Genomic DNA, 16,165 nt, shown 5'->3' with positions numbered 1-16,165 from the left:
AGAAGCTATGAGCTATGCTGTGCAGGGCCACCCAAGACGGACAGATCATAGTGGAGAGTTTTGACTAAACATAATCCACCTGGAGAAGGAACCGGCAAGCCACTCCACTATCCCTGCCAAGAAAACTCCATGGACAAAGACAACAGGCTGAAGGCTAGAGGGCAAATCTATCCATTTCAGGTTTCTCTCACTTTCTCATTTTTCCAATCTTAAATTTGGTTTACCACATTTCCATGAGTTTGTGAGCTGTTGTTTTCAAAGTGCTCGTGAAACTTTGTCAGCATTTTAGGGTGCATTTTCCTTAAATACACATCTTTGCATGCATTTTCACTCGATACAATGCCTTGTGTGTTCTATTTTCAATGATGCTTGCAATTCATATGCACTATCCTCTAATATACAGCTTTTTTTGTACACACAAGTTTTGAAGGATAACTTCCTTTTGGTTTGTGTATTCTTCCAGAAAGTGTGAATTAGGTAGGCTTGCATTAAACTGTGAACCAAACTGAATTTCCCCCCCATCCCCTGAGGATGGCATTCCGTATTTACTCACAAAACATCTGTCAACCACATGTTACCATGGCAACTGAGCACAGCATGCAGCAAGATGCCTGCGCTGGATGTTTGCCAATATATTTCCCCCTCAGCATCCATCTTTGGCATTCTTTAGGGCTGTGAAGCAGTATGGTTAGTTGACTCCAAGCCATGCCTTACTGGAAAAACAATCATAGCTCCTCATTTCCAGAGGGAGGGAGAAGAAAAACCAAGCTCACAACTCTGTTATGCTGTTTTTGTTTGTTTGTTTGTTTGTTTGTTTTTATTTAACAAAATTTATATACCACTTGATTTTTTTAATAAAAAACACACACACACACTTCTAAGTGGATGACAAAAACAAAACATTAACACTATTGATTTTAAAAAGTTACAAACAACTGTTCGAAAACGCTCAAAAGATTATTAAAATCAATAGTAACCAAAGAGAGATAAAACCCATGCAACGTCTACATGACTGGATAGTAACTCAGTTTGGTTCACAGTTTAATGCAAGCCTACCTAATTCACACTTTCTGGAAGAAGTAACTAACAAATTCAATAAATAAACCAAGAAAAATGTTTTAAGCAGGCACCAAAATGAATACAGCACAGGAGCCTGCCTGATGTCAGTGGAATCTTGTGAGTGGATATGGAAGTCACCCAGCAGTATCACCTTGAGATCCCCTAACACAACACCAGAGACTCCCTCAGCCAGCTTGGGACAGGGATGCAGCTGGGGAACAGGGTTGCTGCTGGATTGATTGACCAGCAGCCTCCTCAGCACATCTGGGATGGATGGACATTGTCTTCCAGGTGAGCAGATGAGTGGTGGAAGCTGTCATTCCATCTTCTCACTGTAACCTTTCCCCCCTTGCATCAGAATGGGTACCATGGGCTAGGGCAGGGGTCAGTAACCTTTTTCAGCCATGGGCCGGTCCACCGTCCCTCAGACCATGTGGTGGGCTGGACAATATTGGGGGGGGGGTGAACGAATTCCTATGCCCCACAAATAACCCAGAGATGCATTTTAAATAAAAGCACACATTCTACTCATGTGAAAACACCAGGCAGGCCCCACAAATAACCCAGAGATGCATTTTAAATAAAAGCACACATTCTACACATGTGAAAACACGCTGATTCCTGGACCGTCCGTGGGCCGGACTGAGAAGGCGATTGGACCGTATCTGGCCCCCGGGCCTTAGTTTGCCTTCCCCTGGGCTAGGGCCTTGCAGTTGTTGATTCTTTAAATCCACGACAGACTGCTGGAACGTCCTACAACTTTCTTTTCAACCTGCGGGAAGAGAAAAGCAGCAGCACCATACACACATGTGCTGCACCTCCTGGCTTTTTAAGGCCAGGAAAGGAAGCATGTTTACATAGTACTCACTCTTTTGGCATTTGGGTTTCAGTAACTGATAAGTGTATGTGTGTTAGAGGGTGACATTTTTTTTTCTTCTCAGACTGTACCATGTTTGTATATTATCAGCAAACTTCAGTATTGAGGATCAATTTTGTTTTTCACTAGAACCCCGAGGGTGCTGATAATGCCAAGATTGCAGGTTCGATCCCCATTCCTGCATTGCAGGGGGCTGGACTAGATGATGCTCAGGGTCCCTTCCACTGCTAAGATCTTCCTAAAAAAAAGATGTCACAAAATCCTTTCCTGGTATTCCTCTTTGCCCTCCCCTCCCCCCTTTTTTGAAGGGATTGCATTATTTGCATACTCTAAAACCAATTCCAAGTTTTTTATTTATTTTGCAGATAAGAAAACATGCCGAGTGTGACCTATATTCGTTGTAGATGGCTGCTGTGGTAGCAGCCCTTCTAAACGTATTTATGGAGCTGGAACTTTCCTCTTCTTTTAAATTGTTGCAGGTGAAACAAGGAGCATGTAATTGCAGCACCCTCTCCTGGACAGATCAAGAATTTCATTCCCCTGCTGATTTGTGGGGCGTGAGTGTTTAAAGTTTGGCAGGGCAGATGAGAATTTCAAAACTTTGTTTATTGCTGGAATGTCTTAAATAGTTATTATATATAATAAAATTATCCATTTTTAAAGCTGCAATCCTAAACATAATTGCTATGGAGTAAGCCACATTGAACATAGTGGAGTAAACATCTGAGTGAATGCATAGGATTGTAGCTGTAAGTATTGCTACGTATCCTAAGATGTCGAAATGTGCTGAACTAAAAATCTAAGACTGCTAGCCTAACTACAGTAACTCAGAAAAAGCTGAACAGAAGAAATATAATACATATATATTTTTTACATCTATACTGTTGTGGGTTGGTGGGGTGTCAATCTGGATGGTGCCCTGAGCCCCCGCCAATTCTTGGGATCCTGTGCCCAGTTGGGGGTTAGATTCTTAGAATCTACTAGAGGAGGTTGCTGAATTTATCAGATTGAGGGAAGCCAATGGGTTTAAAACCCTAAGTGAGCGAGACAGTTCTCCTGCAGGCAAGGACAGGCTCTGAAAGATTGAGCAGACAAGACCAACAGTGGGTCCAACGGTCAAGAAGGCAATTTCTGCATGCGCTTTAGAGCAGGGGGAGGCAACCTAAGGCCCGGGGGGCTGGATGCGGCCCAATCGCCATCTCAATCCGGCCTGTGGACAGTCCAGGAATCTGCGTGTTTTTACATGAGTAGAATGTGTCCTTTTATTTATAATGCATCTCTGGGTTATTTGTGGGGCATAGGAATTCGTTCATTATTTTTTTCAAAATATAGTCCGGCCCACATGGTCTGAGGGATGGCTGGCTGAAAAAGGTTGCTGACCCTTACTTTAGAGGGAAGTGAGGGACAGGTGGGGCTCATCTACCTGGGAAGATGGAGAAGGGAAATTCTGATCCCAAACCCCTGCTGCCTTGTGGGATATCTTTTGGAGAAGGAAAGGCTAAGGGGTAAGCCCTACACAAATCTGAAGTAGAGTCCCTAAGACGGTTGGATGGCGCCTTGTATGCCTCCTTCTGGCAACTCCTATGGCCAGTCTGGTGCCAAACATATTGCTCTGCTTTCCTTTGGACCACATCAGCAAGGCCGAGAAGGGGGTCTTGTCATCTAGGCAGCCCAGGACCTCCATGCTCACTTACCAGCCTTGCGCCCCATGTCTGCCACTTCAGTAGCTAACGCAGCGGTTTGACTTCACTCCCAGAGCTGCACTCTGGGGTCTCAAGACACAGTTTTTAGGCATAGTTGGCTAAAAATGGAGGCGTTCTTGCTACCTTTCAGAATCTTCTGGAAACTAAGCAGATTTTGTCTGCCTCAGAAATCTGCGCCCAAAGTTTCCTTCCTTCTGTATATCACATTCAGCTGTTTCTTCCATATTTTAGGGGGAAATTGGCCTTTCCATCTACAGAGCATTAAACGTTGGAAAGCAGATTCTACGGCTGTCTTGAGGAATGTTATCTCATGAATGAACCAGAAAGTTTTGCCATTAGTCACCAAATATTTACATAGTTAGGATGTTAATAACAGGTGTCCTGAAAACGTCCCCCAGTTTGTTGGCGTTACAGGAAACTCACCCCACCCCACCCCAAGGCACACAGCCTGTGTGGTATTTTTTTTCCTAGCCCAGGCACATATAAATCTGTTACACAGGCCACAAACAATATTATTGCTTTGGTTTTAAAAATAAAGAAAAGAACTCTTTAAAAAATTGTAACTGGATACAAGTGCAAGCAGTGAACGTTTGGCTAACAGTAACTGACTGACAAATGCAGTAACTCCAAGGAATTCTGGAATTCCGGCTGATGATCTAACATGATGTTCCAGGCTTAACAACCCCCTGCGGTGGGGAGTGAAACTAAGGCCAAGAAATTGCATTGGATGGAATTAAAGCAATCAGCGGCTCGGTCCAGAATTTCAGTTTGAATTCCCAGTTCCAAGTAAGCTGAAAGCCTTTAAAAAGAAAATCAAGTCAAAAGCTTTTTTTTTTGGCCTTGTTTTGTTTATGCATTTGTGTTCATTCAGACATTTCAAGTCCATTGCAAACATGGCTGCCCCCCCCCACCCCGAAGTCCTGGGAACTGTAGTTTACCCCCCTCGCAGAGCTACAATTCCCAACACCTTTAGCAAACTACGGTTCTCATTGTTCTTTTTGGGGAGGGAGCCATGTGCTTTAAATATGTTGTGTGTACACAGCCAAACAGGAGGAGCCTTGGAGCTCATAGATACCTACACGTGCAGAAATAATCTTGCACTAATGTTGATTATTCCTTGTAGGAGAAGCCCGGGGAGAGGTGCCAACACGAGCACATGCCTTTTCTGCAATGGCTCCTTGCGTGGAAGGCTCTCTCCAGTGAGGCTCGCCTGTTGCCTCTATTACATATATTTACATACCGTCTAACTTTTGGGGACAGGAAATCGGGACACCCACGCGCTCTCCTGTCCCCTCCCCACCCCCGCAACCGCGCTCTCTTTCTCCGCTCCGGTCTCCTACACCCGAGCCACGCCCCTCCAGCTCATGCCGTTCCAAAGCCTCCCTCCTGCTCTCTTTGAATCTGCCTCCTCCGATGTGAACGACGGAACCCTCAGCCAATCAGCGGAGTACACATCCTCCCAGCCGCTCCTCCCTTTCGTTGGAAGCAATGCAGCCGGGGGCGTACCATGAACGGAATGGGAAGGGGGGGAGAGAAAGAAGGAGAGGAAAGCAGCTGAGCTTTCGCTCCACTTATTTCCCCCGAAGTTCGAATCTCCGTGATTTGCCGTACCGCTTCCTAGGCGCGAAAGGAGCGAGGTAATCGGACGCCGGGGTGCTCCGTGAACGGCTGTCGTGATAAATGGTACGTTCCGCAGCTCCGGGCGGAAGTGGGTCTCTCCTTGGACCTTGGCGTGCGGAAGGCGGCGGCGGAATAATGGCGGCCCCGGGTAAGGAGCGGCGCTGAGGTGGCGGCGTCGGCGTGGGGAAGGGGCTGCGGCCCTGACGAAAGAGCGGCTTCTCTTCGCGCTTGCGGAGGGGCTGGACACCGAGGGGCGCAGGGTTCTCCTCAGGGAGGCCTCCGGAGGGGCCTTGGCACGGTCGGAAGGGCCGCTATGGCGCTTTGCCGTTAGGCTTGCGACCCTCTCATTGTCCCCAATACACACACGGGGGTGGGCAAGGCCGGTGAGGAGACTGCAGCGCTCCCTTGCCTTCCTGTAAGCAGGTAGAAATGCAGCCGATGAAGCCTTCGCCCGGCGCGTCGGTTGGGTGGTAGGAAATAAGATACCCCCCTGCCGGATTTCTGCCTGTCGAAGGTGAAAGGAGCCTTGCAGGGAAGCAGCCGGCTCGCGTTGAAATGCAAGCAAAGGGCTCTCTCCCTCCTCCCCAATCCTGGATAATTTCTATGCTGCAGCACAATCGCTGGCAGGATAGAATGCATTCTCTCGGAGGTCTACACTGGTGGCCCATCTGCCACATGGCCGAGCCCAAGGTGTTAACTCTGGGTATATGAGGCCCTTTTCAACTTGGGGGCAGTTTGCCTACCGGATTGCCCTCACCCATTTCGCAACAGCTTCGAGCAGATGAACTGGTGCTTTTATTACAGATATCACATACCTGAGCCGCATCTGGGTGACTTTAGTGTGGTGGCACTGACATTTTGGTCAGCTGAGCAAGGGACCTTGCTTCTCTTAACCTCCCTCGCCACAGACTGGTAGAAAACAATAGCAAGATGAAACTGTCATTACATGAACACATACACAAATATCATACAGTTTTAGAGAACACATAAACCCTTATACATTAAAAAGGTCAAGGTTGATAAAAAGGAATGTAAGGCGCAATCATGATATGTGCATCAAATTGTTTTGTTGATTGCACAGTTTGGTGGCCATGTGGTGGGACCTTCTATCTAAGGTGTCTGAATATAGCTAGGTAGATAGCATAATCACCAGCTTCAGTAAAGAAAGCTATTCAGAAGGCTATATTCTCAAGGGAGACATTAATGAAGCACCTATTAAAGTTCCTACCTCTTTTTTCTTTATTTCCAGGGTATCTCACCATTTTCATCTTGGCCTTAATATTTGTGGCCAGCTTGCAGGCTCTGACTCCTAGCCATTATCTCACAAAACATGATCTTCAGAGGCTACGAGCTTCCTTGGAGCGTCCCTTTACTGATCTGGAAGGAAGTTATTACTCCATTGTAGGACTGAACAAATTAGGAGGGCAAGTGGCTGATGAAAAGGTAAGAATATGTCGTTGTGGGGTTCAGAAAGTTAGCAGGCTATGAAGAATGAGCTGTAAGTATCTGTACATCGGTAAACCAACATAGAATCTGTTTAACTCTGGCAGGTAATAGTTGCTTGGTTTGTTAAAGACATTCTCTGCTGCCTGTGCATTTGCACAGCTCCTGAATCACAGTGCTATGTGGTAATATCAGGAACATATCCTGTTTTATGTAAAGCAAGGATGGGAAATGTAACACAAGTCTGTGGTTGTGATTTTCTCTTTGTGCGACATGAATAGAGCAGAGATTGGCAAATTACCACAAAAGAGGCAGATTGAGAGAGAGAGAACTAAAACAGACAGTTGCCATAATGCTGCTTTAGAAAAACAGTGCAGTATTATGATTGCTGCTCACCTTGGTTTGTTCCCTCTTCCAGAAGGAGAGGGTGTGTGTATAATGCCTTGGGTCCAAAGATACCCTTTTGCATGCAGAAAGCCTCTTCCTTGGAAAAGCGTTCTCTGACAAAAGCAGCAAAAACTTGTTCCATTTGAATAAGGTTTTGAACAAACATTCTCAAGACCTCTCTATAGCCTTTGAAAGTATGTATGCTACAGCCTTCACCATGTTTCCCAAATTCTGGCATTGCCCTCAATCGTTGTGCTGCACTGTGATAAATCTTCCGCTAGCTAGCTTGTGCAATAGTTCATAAAAAGCACATAAGCATTTTCTCCTTCTGCTTACAGATCTTTGGATCCAAGCCATTGGAGCTAGGTACAGGTGGCATGGGAAGCAGTGACATCCAAAATTCAGAAGTCTTTCCTATGTTGCAATCAGTTATTTAGACACACAATCCTATTGAAATCATTGGCACAGTGCACGCCTAAAACATAGGATGAAAAGCAAATAATTCAAGAAATGCAGAGGAGGTGTTGTATGCTGAGAGAATTGCATCTACAATATTTTACTGTAGTAAACATGACCAACATGTTGTAGAGGCAGCCAGATTTCATCAGGAATACTGTAACTTTTTTGTGGCCAGTTTAAATTTTACTAGTGTAGCCTTAACAATACTGTCTGTGGGAGTAATTCAGTGTCCAACACCAATAGATAAAATGCATTTACTGTAAATCCCTTCTTAAACGATACAAAAAATGTTGATGATATTTGGACAGGGCGTGGAGATTTTAATGCTACCACATGACACAGAAAGATCAGGAGTTAGTATTGTTCATATGCACTGCTAGGATATTGCATGAGTCTTTCAAGGGCAAGAGTATGCAGGAACTGGAAGCAGCTTTGAACAGAGTATTGGGTTAGAAATGGGAAAATGCAAAATTAGATCCCTACTTGGTCACAAAGCTAACCAGATGGCCTTGAGCCACTTACTGTCGTCTCATCTGTTTGGGAATAATGTAGTGGTGAATAATCTTGTGTACTGTCTTGGGGTCTTGTCTGCTGCCTTGAGCTCCTTGGACATAAGTGAAAGAAAATGTGTTGTTTTTGACTGCATCCTGAGCCCAAGACAGAGTCCACCAAGGTTGTTAGAATGCAGCTCCCATTGTTCACCCCACTGCTGGCCATTCATTCCAATTGCCTTTTATTGAATCAGACTATTGAGCCACTTTGCTCAGTAATGTTTACATTGACAGTTTCAAGCTGTGGGTTGGAGATAGTTTGCTCTTGGACTTTTATGCATGCCAAGAAAGTGCCCTAAACCAAGGTCCTTTCCTGCTGCTTTTTTATTGCTTTTGCTTATCACTTCTTCAGGCTACTTTAAAAATCCAATTGTTGCCACCTTTTTGCTATTTCAAATAGGTAGCTGTTTTCTGTTGCATTGTAAAAAAATTTTATCTTGTGCTGAAGTTCTTGGGTGTTGTAACAGAGTTCCACCGATAGATGGTGCCAAGGCTTAACCTGCTTCCTTTTTGTTCTGTCTTTATGTATGTAGTCTAGTTTCCCAAATGGGGGTAGGGTAGCCAGATTTGACCATTATAGGAATTACTTTAATTACCCCACTTAAATACACCCATTTGATACCTCTTCCCAGTTGCTTTCTGCCTGCTGTCAGCCACAATCTCACAAACCTGAAGAGGGAACAGCCTCATCCTAGGAAAAAGAGAACCTGCCCACCCCTTACATTCATGCCTGCTTTCACTTGAGACCCATCAGCCACATGAGGAATTGCTTTGATGCTGCCTTCCTAATAGAGGTAGCTCAGTAAGTACATCACTGAGCAAGATGGATTCTCGTTTCATGTAGAGAGGCTCTTGATTCTCATCCTTGGCAGTGCTGGTGCAAAAGAGCAATAAGCAACAGGGGTATCACCTGCCATCCAAGCCCCCACCCCACAGACACCAAAAAAACCCTGAAACTGGAACTTGCACATACGAAGCATGTGCTCCTTTAATGAGCTGTATGGTCCCTAGGCCAGCTTATGTATCAGATGGGCCCTAGATTTGCACTTAGATTTGTGAGCACTGTCATAGGAACATAGGAAGCTGCCTTACATTGAATCAGATCATTGGCTCATCTAGTTCAGTACATCTACAATGAGTGGCGGTAGCTATCTAAGGTTTCAGACATGGGTGTTCTCAGCCCCACCAGGTGCTTGAACCTGGGACCTTCTGCATTCAAAGTAGATGCTCTGCCACTTAGCCCCTGGCCTTCCACTCTGGGCTTTTACTAGAGAAGCCATAGTTGTTTTAAAAAGGAACCAGTTTAGGTGTCTCTCTCTCTCTCTCTCTTTTGCAGGTGATGGGGGACACTGGCGTGGTAGAAAGTTCCATTATGTTTTGAATGTGGCTTTGGGAAATCAGTTTGTGTGGTTGCATCTGATGGTTTGCACAAGTGTTTGTAGTCTTGGGAAATATATTTGTGAATTCTTCTGTGCTAAAGCCTTTCATTTGTTATTTGCTCACCTTGAATATATTCCTCAGAAATTCTGCGTCTAATAACCATTACTATTTTGTTATTGTTTTTTCTCTTTGTATTCTTAAGTGACACTTGTGTTCCTTTTTGAATCAATAGATATCTGTAGATTGAATGTAATACCTGTATGTGTACAGTCAGGATGGTTAATATTATATTTCTTTATGTGTGTGTGCAGGCTGCCTGTAACTTCATAAAATCAAAGGTGGATCCCAATAGTGTTGATTCCCTCTTCTATGCTGCACAGGCCAGCCAGGCATTGTCTGGATGTGAGGTGAGTTTAATTATTTGTAGAGGAAATGGTCTTAATTCTCCTGTTGTGCACATCTGTCTTCCTGAGACAGGCAAGTCTGAAGGTTTCCTTACCATTACCATCAAATTGCAATTCATAGGTAAAGGTAAAGGACCCCTGGATGATTTAAGTCAAGTCCAAGGCGACTATAGGTTTGCAGCGCTCATCTCACTTTCAGGCCGAGGGAGCTGACATTTGTCCACAGACAGCTTTCTGGGTCATGTGGCCAGCATGACTAAACCGCTTTTGGCACAACAGAACACCGTGACGGAAACCAGAGCACACGGAAACGCCATTTATTTTCCTGCCGGAGCGGTACCTATTTATCTACTTGCACTGGTGTGCTTTCGAACTGCTAGGTTGGCAGGAGCTGGGACAGAGCCACGGGAGCTCACCATGTCACGGGGATTTGAACTGCCAACCTTTTGATCAGCAAACAAGCCCAAGAGGCTCAGTGGTTTAGACTGCAGCGCCAGCTGCATCCCTTTCCCTGCAATTCATAGATGAAATGCTGAGCATTTCTGACCATGGCTTATGAATACTGCAAAACTAACGGTGGGAAAGAGGGCTGTTTAACAATGAGACAATGTTTATCTTTCTTAGATTGCCATTTCAAATGAAACAAGGGAGCTGCTGCTTGCCGCTGTCAGCGAAGATTCCTCCGTCACCCAGATCTACCATGCTGTTGGAGCCCTGAGTGGCTTTGGGCTCCCTCTTGCCTCCCAAGAAGCCCTGACTGCCCTGACTTCTCGTCTTAGCAAGGAAGAGAACGTCTTGGCGTAAGTCTTTTAGGAAATGAAATAGTTAACTTGCTTGCCTGTGGGTTCCTTCTGTCATTCCACTTGCATGCAGCCACTCTGTTTGCATTTGTAATTCATTTGTAAATGTATCTGTATATTTGGAGGTATAATGATAGCAAGTTGATACACTGGTTAAAAGACTAGGGTTGAAGGAATGACCCAGCTATCGTGTTTTCATTATTGTTTTAGCATAAGCTATTAAGAGCACTGTGGATTAATGCAAGAAATAGTTCCTGGACTTTTGCAAGGAGGGGAGGCTTTGCTTTGCTATACACATTTCAGAGGTGTGTGTGTGTGTGTGTGTAGAGAGAGAGAGAGAGAGAGAGAGAGAGAGAGAGAGAGAGAAAGGGGTGGGGGCACAAGTAGGATACATTAATTGTAGAGACTATGGCCCAGTTTAGAATAGTGGGCTGGCTTTCTTAGCGGCTACTGAAGCAGGGCCTAGTTTCAAAAGCACTCTGTTCATATCTCTGGCAAGCCTGCTGGGTGGGGGAGAGAAAGAGAAATGGGCCCGCATCGTACAGACTGGTTTCCACCATCAAATTGCACAAATTGTACAGGGAGAGATGATAAGAGGAGGTTTAGGCTTTGAATCTACAGTAATTAAAATCAATCTTCCTTCAGTGCCCACATGTGAAGTATTGAAATCTGAACATTATTTGACTTGGTTTTATTTTTATTAATAAAAATACTAATTTTAGGTAGGTTTCTTTCATTGTGCTGTTTTTGATGCCTGCTTAGAACTCTTATCTTTAGGTGATCCCAACCAGACATGTAGTTTTATTATGTCTAATTGTTTTTAAAGTCCACAGATTTTACTGGTATTTTTAATGACTATTTTGTATCACTTACTGTAAACAGCTTGGAAAGTTTTTTTTTATTAAGTGTTGTGTAAATCTTCTTAGTTAGATAAATAAATCTTTAGCTTACAGTATAATATTGAATTTCTTCCAATTCAGTAAGATGTCAGCTAAAAGTCTGTGCCATTCCATGCATCCCCTCTGCCAAAGGCACTTTCATTCCCTGACTCAACAGACAGTGATAGTTCGTGGTTTTTATTTGATGTTTCTGTTCTTGGCGAATATCTTTGACACCTCTGATGAGGCCAGTAGTCTGCTCTTAACTGGTGAAAATTATATCTGTATCTAGTCTTTTCTCCTCCTCATACTCTGGTTTCTGTTGTTTCAGAACAATTCAGGCTTTGCAGACTGCTTCATACTTGTCCCAGCAGGCTGACTTAAGAGGCATCGTAGAAGAGATAGAGGTATTTATTACAGGTGTCTGTTTATTTTTATGACCCACCCTTCAGCTCAGAAAGCCCCAACATGACCCAAAATATAAAATCAGTTAAAAACCATGCTGTAAAACAGTTAAATTTATTACAAAACCATGCAAAGATACAGGAAAGATCAAACAGCACTCAGCTTCCATCCATTCCAAATGGTTGATGGAAAGAAGAGTCTGCGTTCCAAAAACACAACCAGGCAAGTCGTCTCTCAGTCAGGGAATGGCATTCCATAATTTGGGGCCAATTCAGAGAATCCCCTGTTCCTGTTAAAAGATAACCAAGGTTCCACAAATGATGGAATTTATTAATGACACATCCACACCATACATTTAAAGTGCATGTATACCACTATAACAGTCATGCACCCCGCCCAGAAAAAGATATTCTGGGAGCTGTAGTTTGTCCCTCAAAGCTACAGTTCCAAGCACCATTAAGAAACTACAACTCCCATAATTCTTTAAAATCCATGTGCTTTAAATATATTGTGTGCATTTGACCTAACTGTCTAACTTGACAGTCATTCCAGCTTTCCTTCAAAAAGCAACTTGATCCTCATGGCAGTAATTAAATGGTTTTGATGATTAAATGGTATATAAATCTTGCTCAATAAAGAACAACCCTGTGTAGTGGCAGAGAGACTGCATGGTGCTCGTTTTCATATTTGCTTCCAGAAAAAATCCGTTTGCAAATAACACAGAAATAAGCACTAAACTTGTGCTACACTCTGCTATATTTCTGGAAGTGGCTTTTGCGTCATGTGAAAGTTCAAATACAATGTATAAGAATCAGGGAAATGTCAGGAAAACTGAATAAACGGGTGTATGAATGCAGCCCTGGTGACTGTCATTCAACTGCTGCAAAGTTCTCTGCTATAATCCTGTTCTAGGATCTTGTTGCCCGACTGGATGACCTTGGAGGAGTGTATCTGCAGTTTGAAGAAGGACTTGAAGCAACTGCATTGTTTCTGGCTGCTACATACAAACTCTCTGACCATGTAGGGACAGAGCCAGCAATGAAAGAGGTACTCATTGGATGCTGCTTCTTTCCCTGATCTACAGTACTATATATTTTTTGGGATAAGATGTGTGTGAATAATTTTTTATTCAGGCATAAACTGCAAACCTGAAGCAGAAGAATTTAAACTGATGCATAAAGGAGTGAAGTAATATCTGCCATCGTTTAACCACTCTCTTAGCTAGACCTCAGAACAGCTTTTCTTTCATTAATCAAAAGAAATGTTAATATTGCCTTGTAGCAAAAGCGTAGCTGTATTGATCTGTAGTAATGGGAGGGTGTAAAGCACAGAGGTAGCGTAACAATGTAGGGCTGACCTGACTGAAAAGGGTTGGCTGTGCATTTGCAGCACATATGACCCTTTGGTCCTCATGTACCAGTGACTTCTTAACAGTCCCCAGGCCAAAAATAATTGGAATAGGGAAACAAGGCATTGGTATTTTAATGCATGTGCCTGGAAAGGTTATGACATACCCACCCACAAATTATCCTGATGATGAGCACAGCAGTGTGTTTAGAGTGTCCCCACTAATGGCTGCATCCAGTGGACACAATCCACTCCCACCAGGGTGTAGCTCCCACATTCAGAAGATTCTGATGTAACTCAGTAGAGCTCTGTGGTGTGCATCACCCCACCCTCTACCACCTGTGAATGTGCATGGGTACATGGGCAGGCATGATGTATAGGGAGTCGGGGAGTTTTGCCTTCTAAAATCGTTCCCATCTCTTCTCTATCTCTCTGCCTGGTGCAATATTCTCATGCCTGTGCGGGGACATAGGGGAGAGGAGAGGAGATGGGGCTCCACTGAGCAGTGCAGGGGTGTACCTAGATTGCGTGCCTGTTGTGTCTGTTCAATCATGCAGAGCTTTAAAAAATGACAGTTTTGGATTAGGTGTGTCTGTCCCAATTTTTTGGACCATTCTCACCCCTAGAATAATCTATTTATGCTATGAGCATATGCATTATTTTCCAAAGGAACCTGTACATTTCAGTGCATGCAAAGCTAACTTTAATGTGTGTTTGTGTGTGAGTTGGGGCAGGAAATGTTTCGTGGTGATTTGAGGTCAGGGATAAAGAAAGCCAGAACTTCTAATCTAAAGAGAATCCATTTTCTAAACTTTAGCGGCAAACTGAGTTATTTTTACGGCATAAAATAACAAAGAGATTTAGGTTCTTAAAATGCCACATGTGCTTGGGCATGCCATAGTGACATGATGGAAATAGTGCATTTTAATAAATTTAACAGGAAAGACTGTAAATGAGTTTCTGCTTTAAAAAAATAAGATTGATCAGGGCCTTAATTGGTGACCTCATAAAGTAGAGACAGACTTGTAGAGCTTTTATGTGCTTTCCCTGGGACATGTTTTTCCCCATGGTAGGTTAAGATCCTAATCATCAAGCTCTTTCTCTGAACTAAAAATACAATTAATGTCTAGCATCTCTAATTCTAGTATAAATGATAATAGGCTGAAAATGCCCCAGGTTATGAATGGGGAGCTTACAGTCACCCTTTTTCTGCAAAAAAAACCACTTAATGTGGAAACACTCTACACTCTTTTGCCATTGTGCTTGACACCATCATTCAGGCAAATCTAAGGTGGCAAATTATAGACTGCCAGGCATCAAACAATGGTTTAAAAAAACAATAATTCCAAAATTGGCCCTATTAAAGATAATTACTCCGTATGGATTAAAAATTATGTTGTCAGAAACTGTTGTTGTTTTGCATATAAATTTTCTTTTGTTTCAAATAATAACCAATATTAAAAGAAAACAACTTCATTTTAACTGAATGAGGCAATGCTAGTTTTCAAGCCAGTTGACTATACTTAAGGGAACAACCCATATCGAGTTTAGGAAGTTAGGCCCAAACAGGAGGCAAGGCTAGAGTGAGAAATTAGCTAAAGGAGAGAGAACGTGTTGTACAGTAGAACCTCTACTTACGACTGCCTCTACTTGGGCCCGATCGAAGTTGCGACCGCAGCAAACCCAGAAGTAAATACCAGGTTTCCGCGATTCATGCATGCGCAGAAGCGGCTGCCGCTGTCTGCACACGTGCAGAAGCGCAATGCCAAATGCACCCGCGTACAACAGCACTTCTACCAGTGACCTGGATCAACTTACGGACAGACCTCCGGAACTGATTATGTTCGTAAGTAGAGGTTCTACTGTACTTCCTTCTATAATAAAACCATTTCTTATCTTAATTCCTATTGCCAACACTCTATTAAAGGGACGCGGGTGGCGCTGTGGGTTTAAACCACAGAGCCTAGGGCTTGCCAATCAGAAGGTCAGCGGTTCGAATCCCCGCAACGGGGTGAGCTCCCGTTGCTCAGTCCCAGCTCCTGCCCACCTAGCAGTTCGAAAGCACGTCAAAGTGCAAGTAGATAAATAGGTACCGCTCCAGCAGGAAGGTAAACGGTGTTTCCATGTGCTGATCTGGTTTGCCAGAAGCGGCTTAGTCATGCTGGCCACATGACCCGGAAGCTGTATGCCGGCTCCCTCGGCCAATAAAGCGGGATGAGCCCGCAACCCCAGAGTCGGTCATGACTAGACCTAATGGTCAGGGGTCCCTTTACCTTACTCTCTATTAAAAGAGAACATTGCATTTCTTCTCCCTCTTTCTTCCTCTCCTCTAACCCATTGGCTTCCAGGGCCTTTAGTCTGCACATACATCATAGTTTTATGAATTTTCCTTTTTCAGGATCAAATCATCCAGCTGGTGAATGCAATTTTCAGCAAGAAGAACTTTGAGGTTCTTTCTGAAGCTTTTAGTGTGGCTTGTGCTGCAGCTTCCCTTTCTCAGAATCGTTACCATTTGCCAGTCATTGCAGTCCCTGATGGGCCTGCTGCCGTCTCCCACCACCAGCCCATTTTTAAGGTGAGTTGCTAGACTGTGATCAGTTGTGTTACTTTGACCTATAATTCCCCTGAGTCTGAGAACTAAAACAGTTGCCTAGGGAAGAGAGCACTGAAACTGTGTCATAAATCAGGGACAGTCTACATGCCCAGGGTCATGAAGCACTCAGGGGTCAGATAGAGAGGGCTGTGTGATAGAGCAGAGTATAAATTTGGAACTTGCAGAAATAGGAATGGGGGTTTCTAGGATCCAGGTGAAACTGTAATGCTTCCTTCTTGTTTTTCCAGTTGCCAAGAGG

At 43.9% G+C, this 16,165-nt stretch overlaps 1 protein-coding gene across 2 annotated transcripts in view; it reads left to right on the top strand.

Moving 5' to 3' along the window:
- Nucleotides 1-5,163: 5,163 nt before the first annotated feature.
- The window catches only part of RPN2 (ribophorin II), a 29,184-nt gene continuing 18,182 nt past the window's right edge, over nt 5,164-16,165 (top strand). Inside the window, exons 1-7 of one of the 2 annotated variants that reach the window (XM_081196211.1) lie at nt 5,164-5,407; nt 6,509-6,702; nt 9,791-9,886; nt 10,508-10,683; nt 11,893-11,968; nt 12,879-13,013; nt 15,712-15,888. In XM_081196211.1, the coding sequence (XP_081052337.1) occupies nt 5,320-5,407; nt 6,509-6,702; nt 9,791-9,886; nt 10,508-10,683; nt 11,893-11,968; nt 12,879-13,013; nt 15,712-15,888 (942 nt within the window). In that variant the 5' untranslated portion in view covers nt 5,164-5,319. The remainder of the gene's footprint in view (nt 5,408-6,508; nt 6,703-9,790; nt 9,887-10,507; nt 10,684-11,892; nt 11,969-12,878; nt 13,014-15,711; nt 15,889-16,165) is intronic. The other variant, XM_081196212.1, reaches the window with a different exon arrangement.

The sequence above is a fragment of the Podarcis bocagei genome, assembly GCF_964188305.1.
Source record: "Podarcis bocagei genome assembly, chromosome: 5".
Lineage (NCBI taxonomy): Eukaryota > Metazoa > Chordata > Lepidosauria > Squamata > Lacertidae > Podarcis > Podarcis bocagei.
This window is presented reverse-complemented; position numbering and strand designations above follow the sequence as displayed.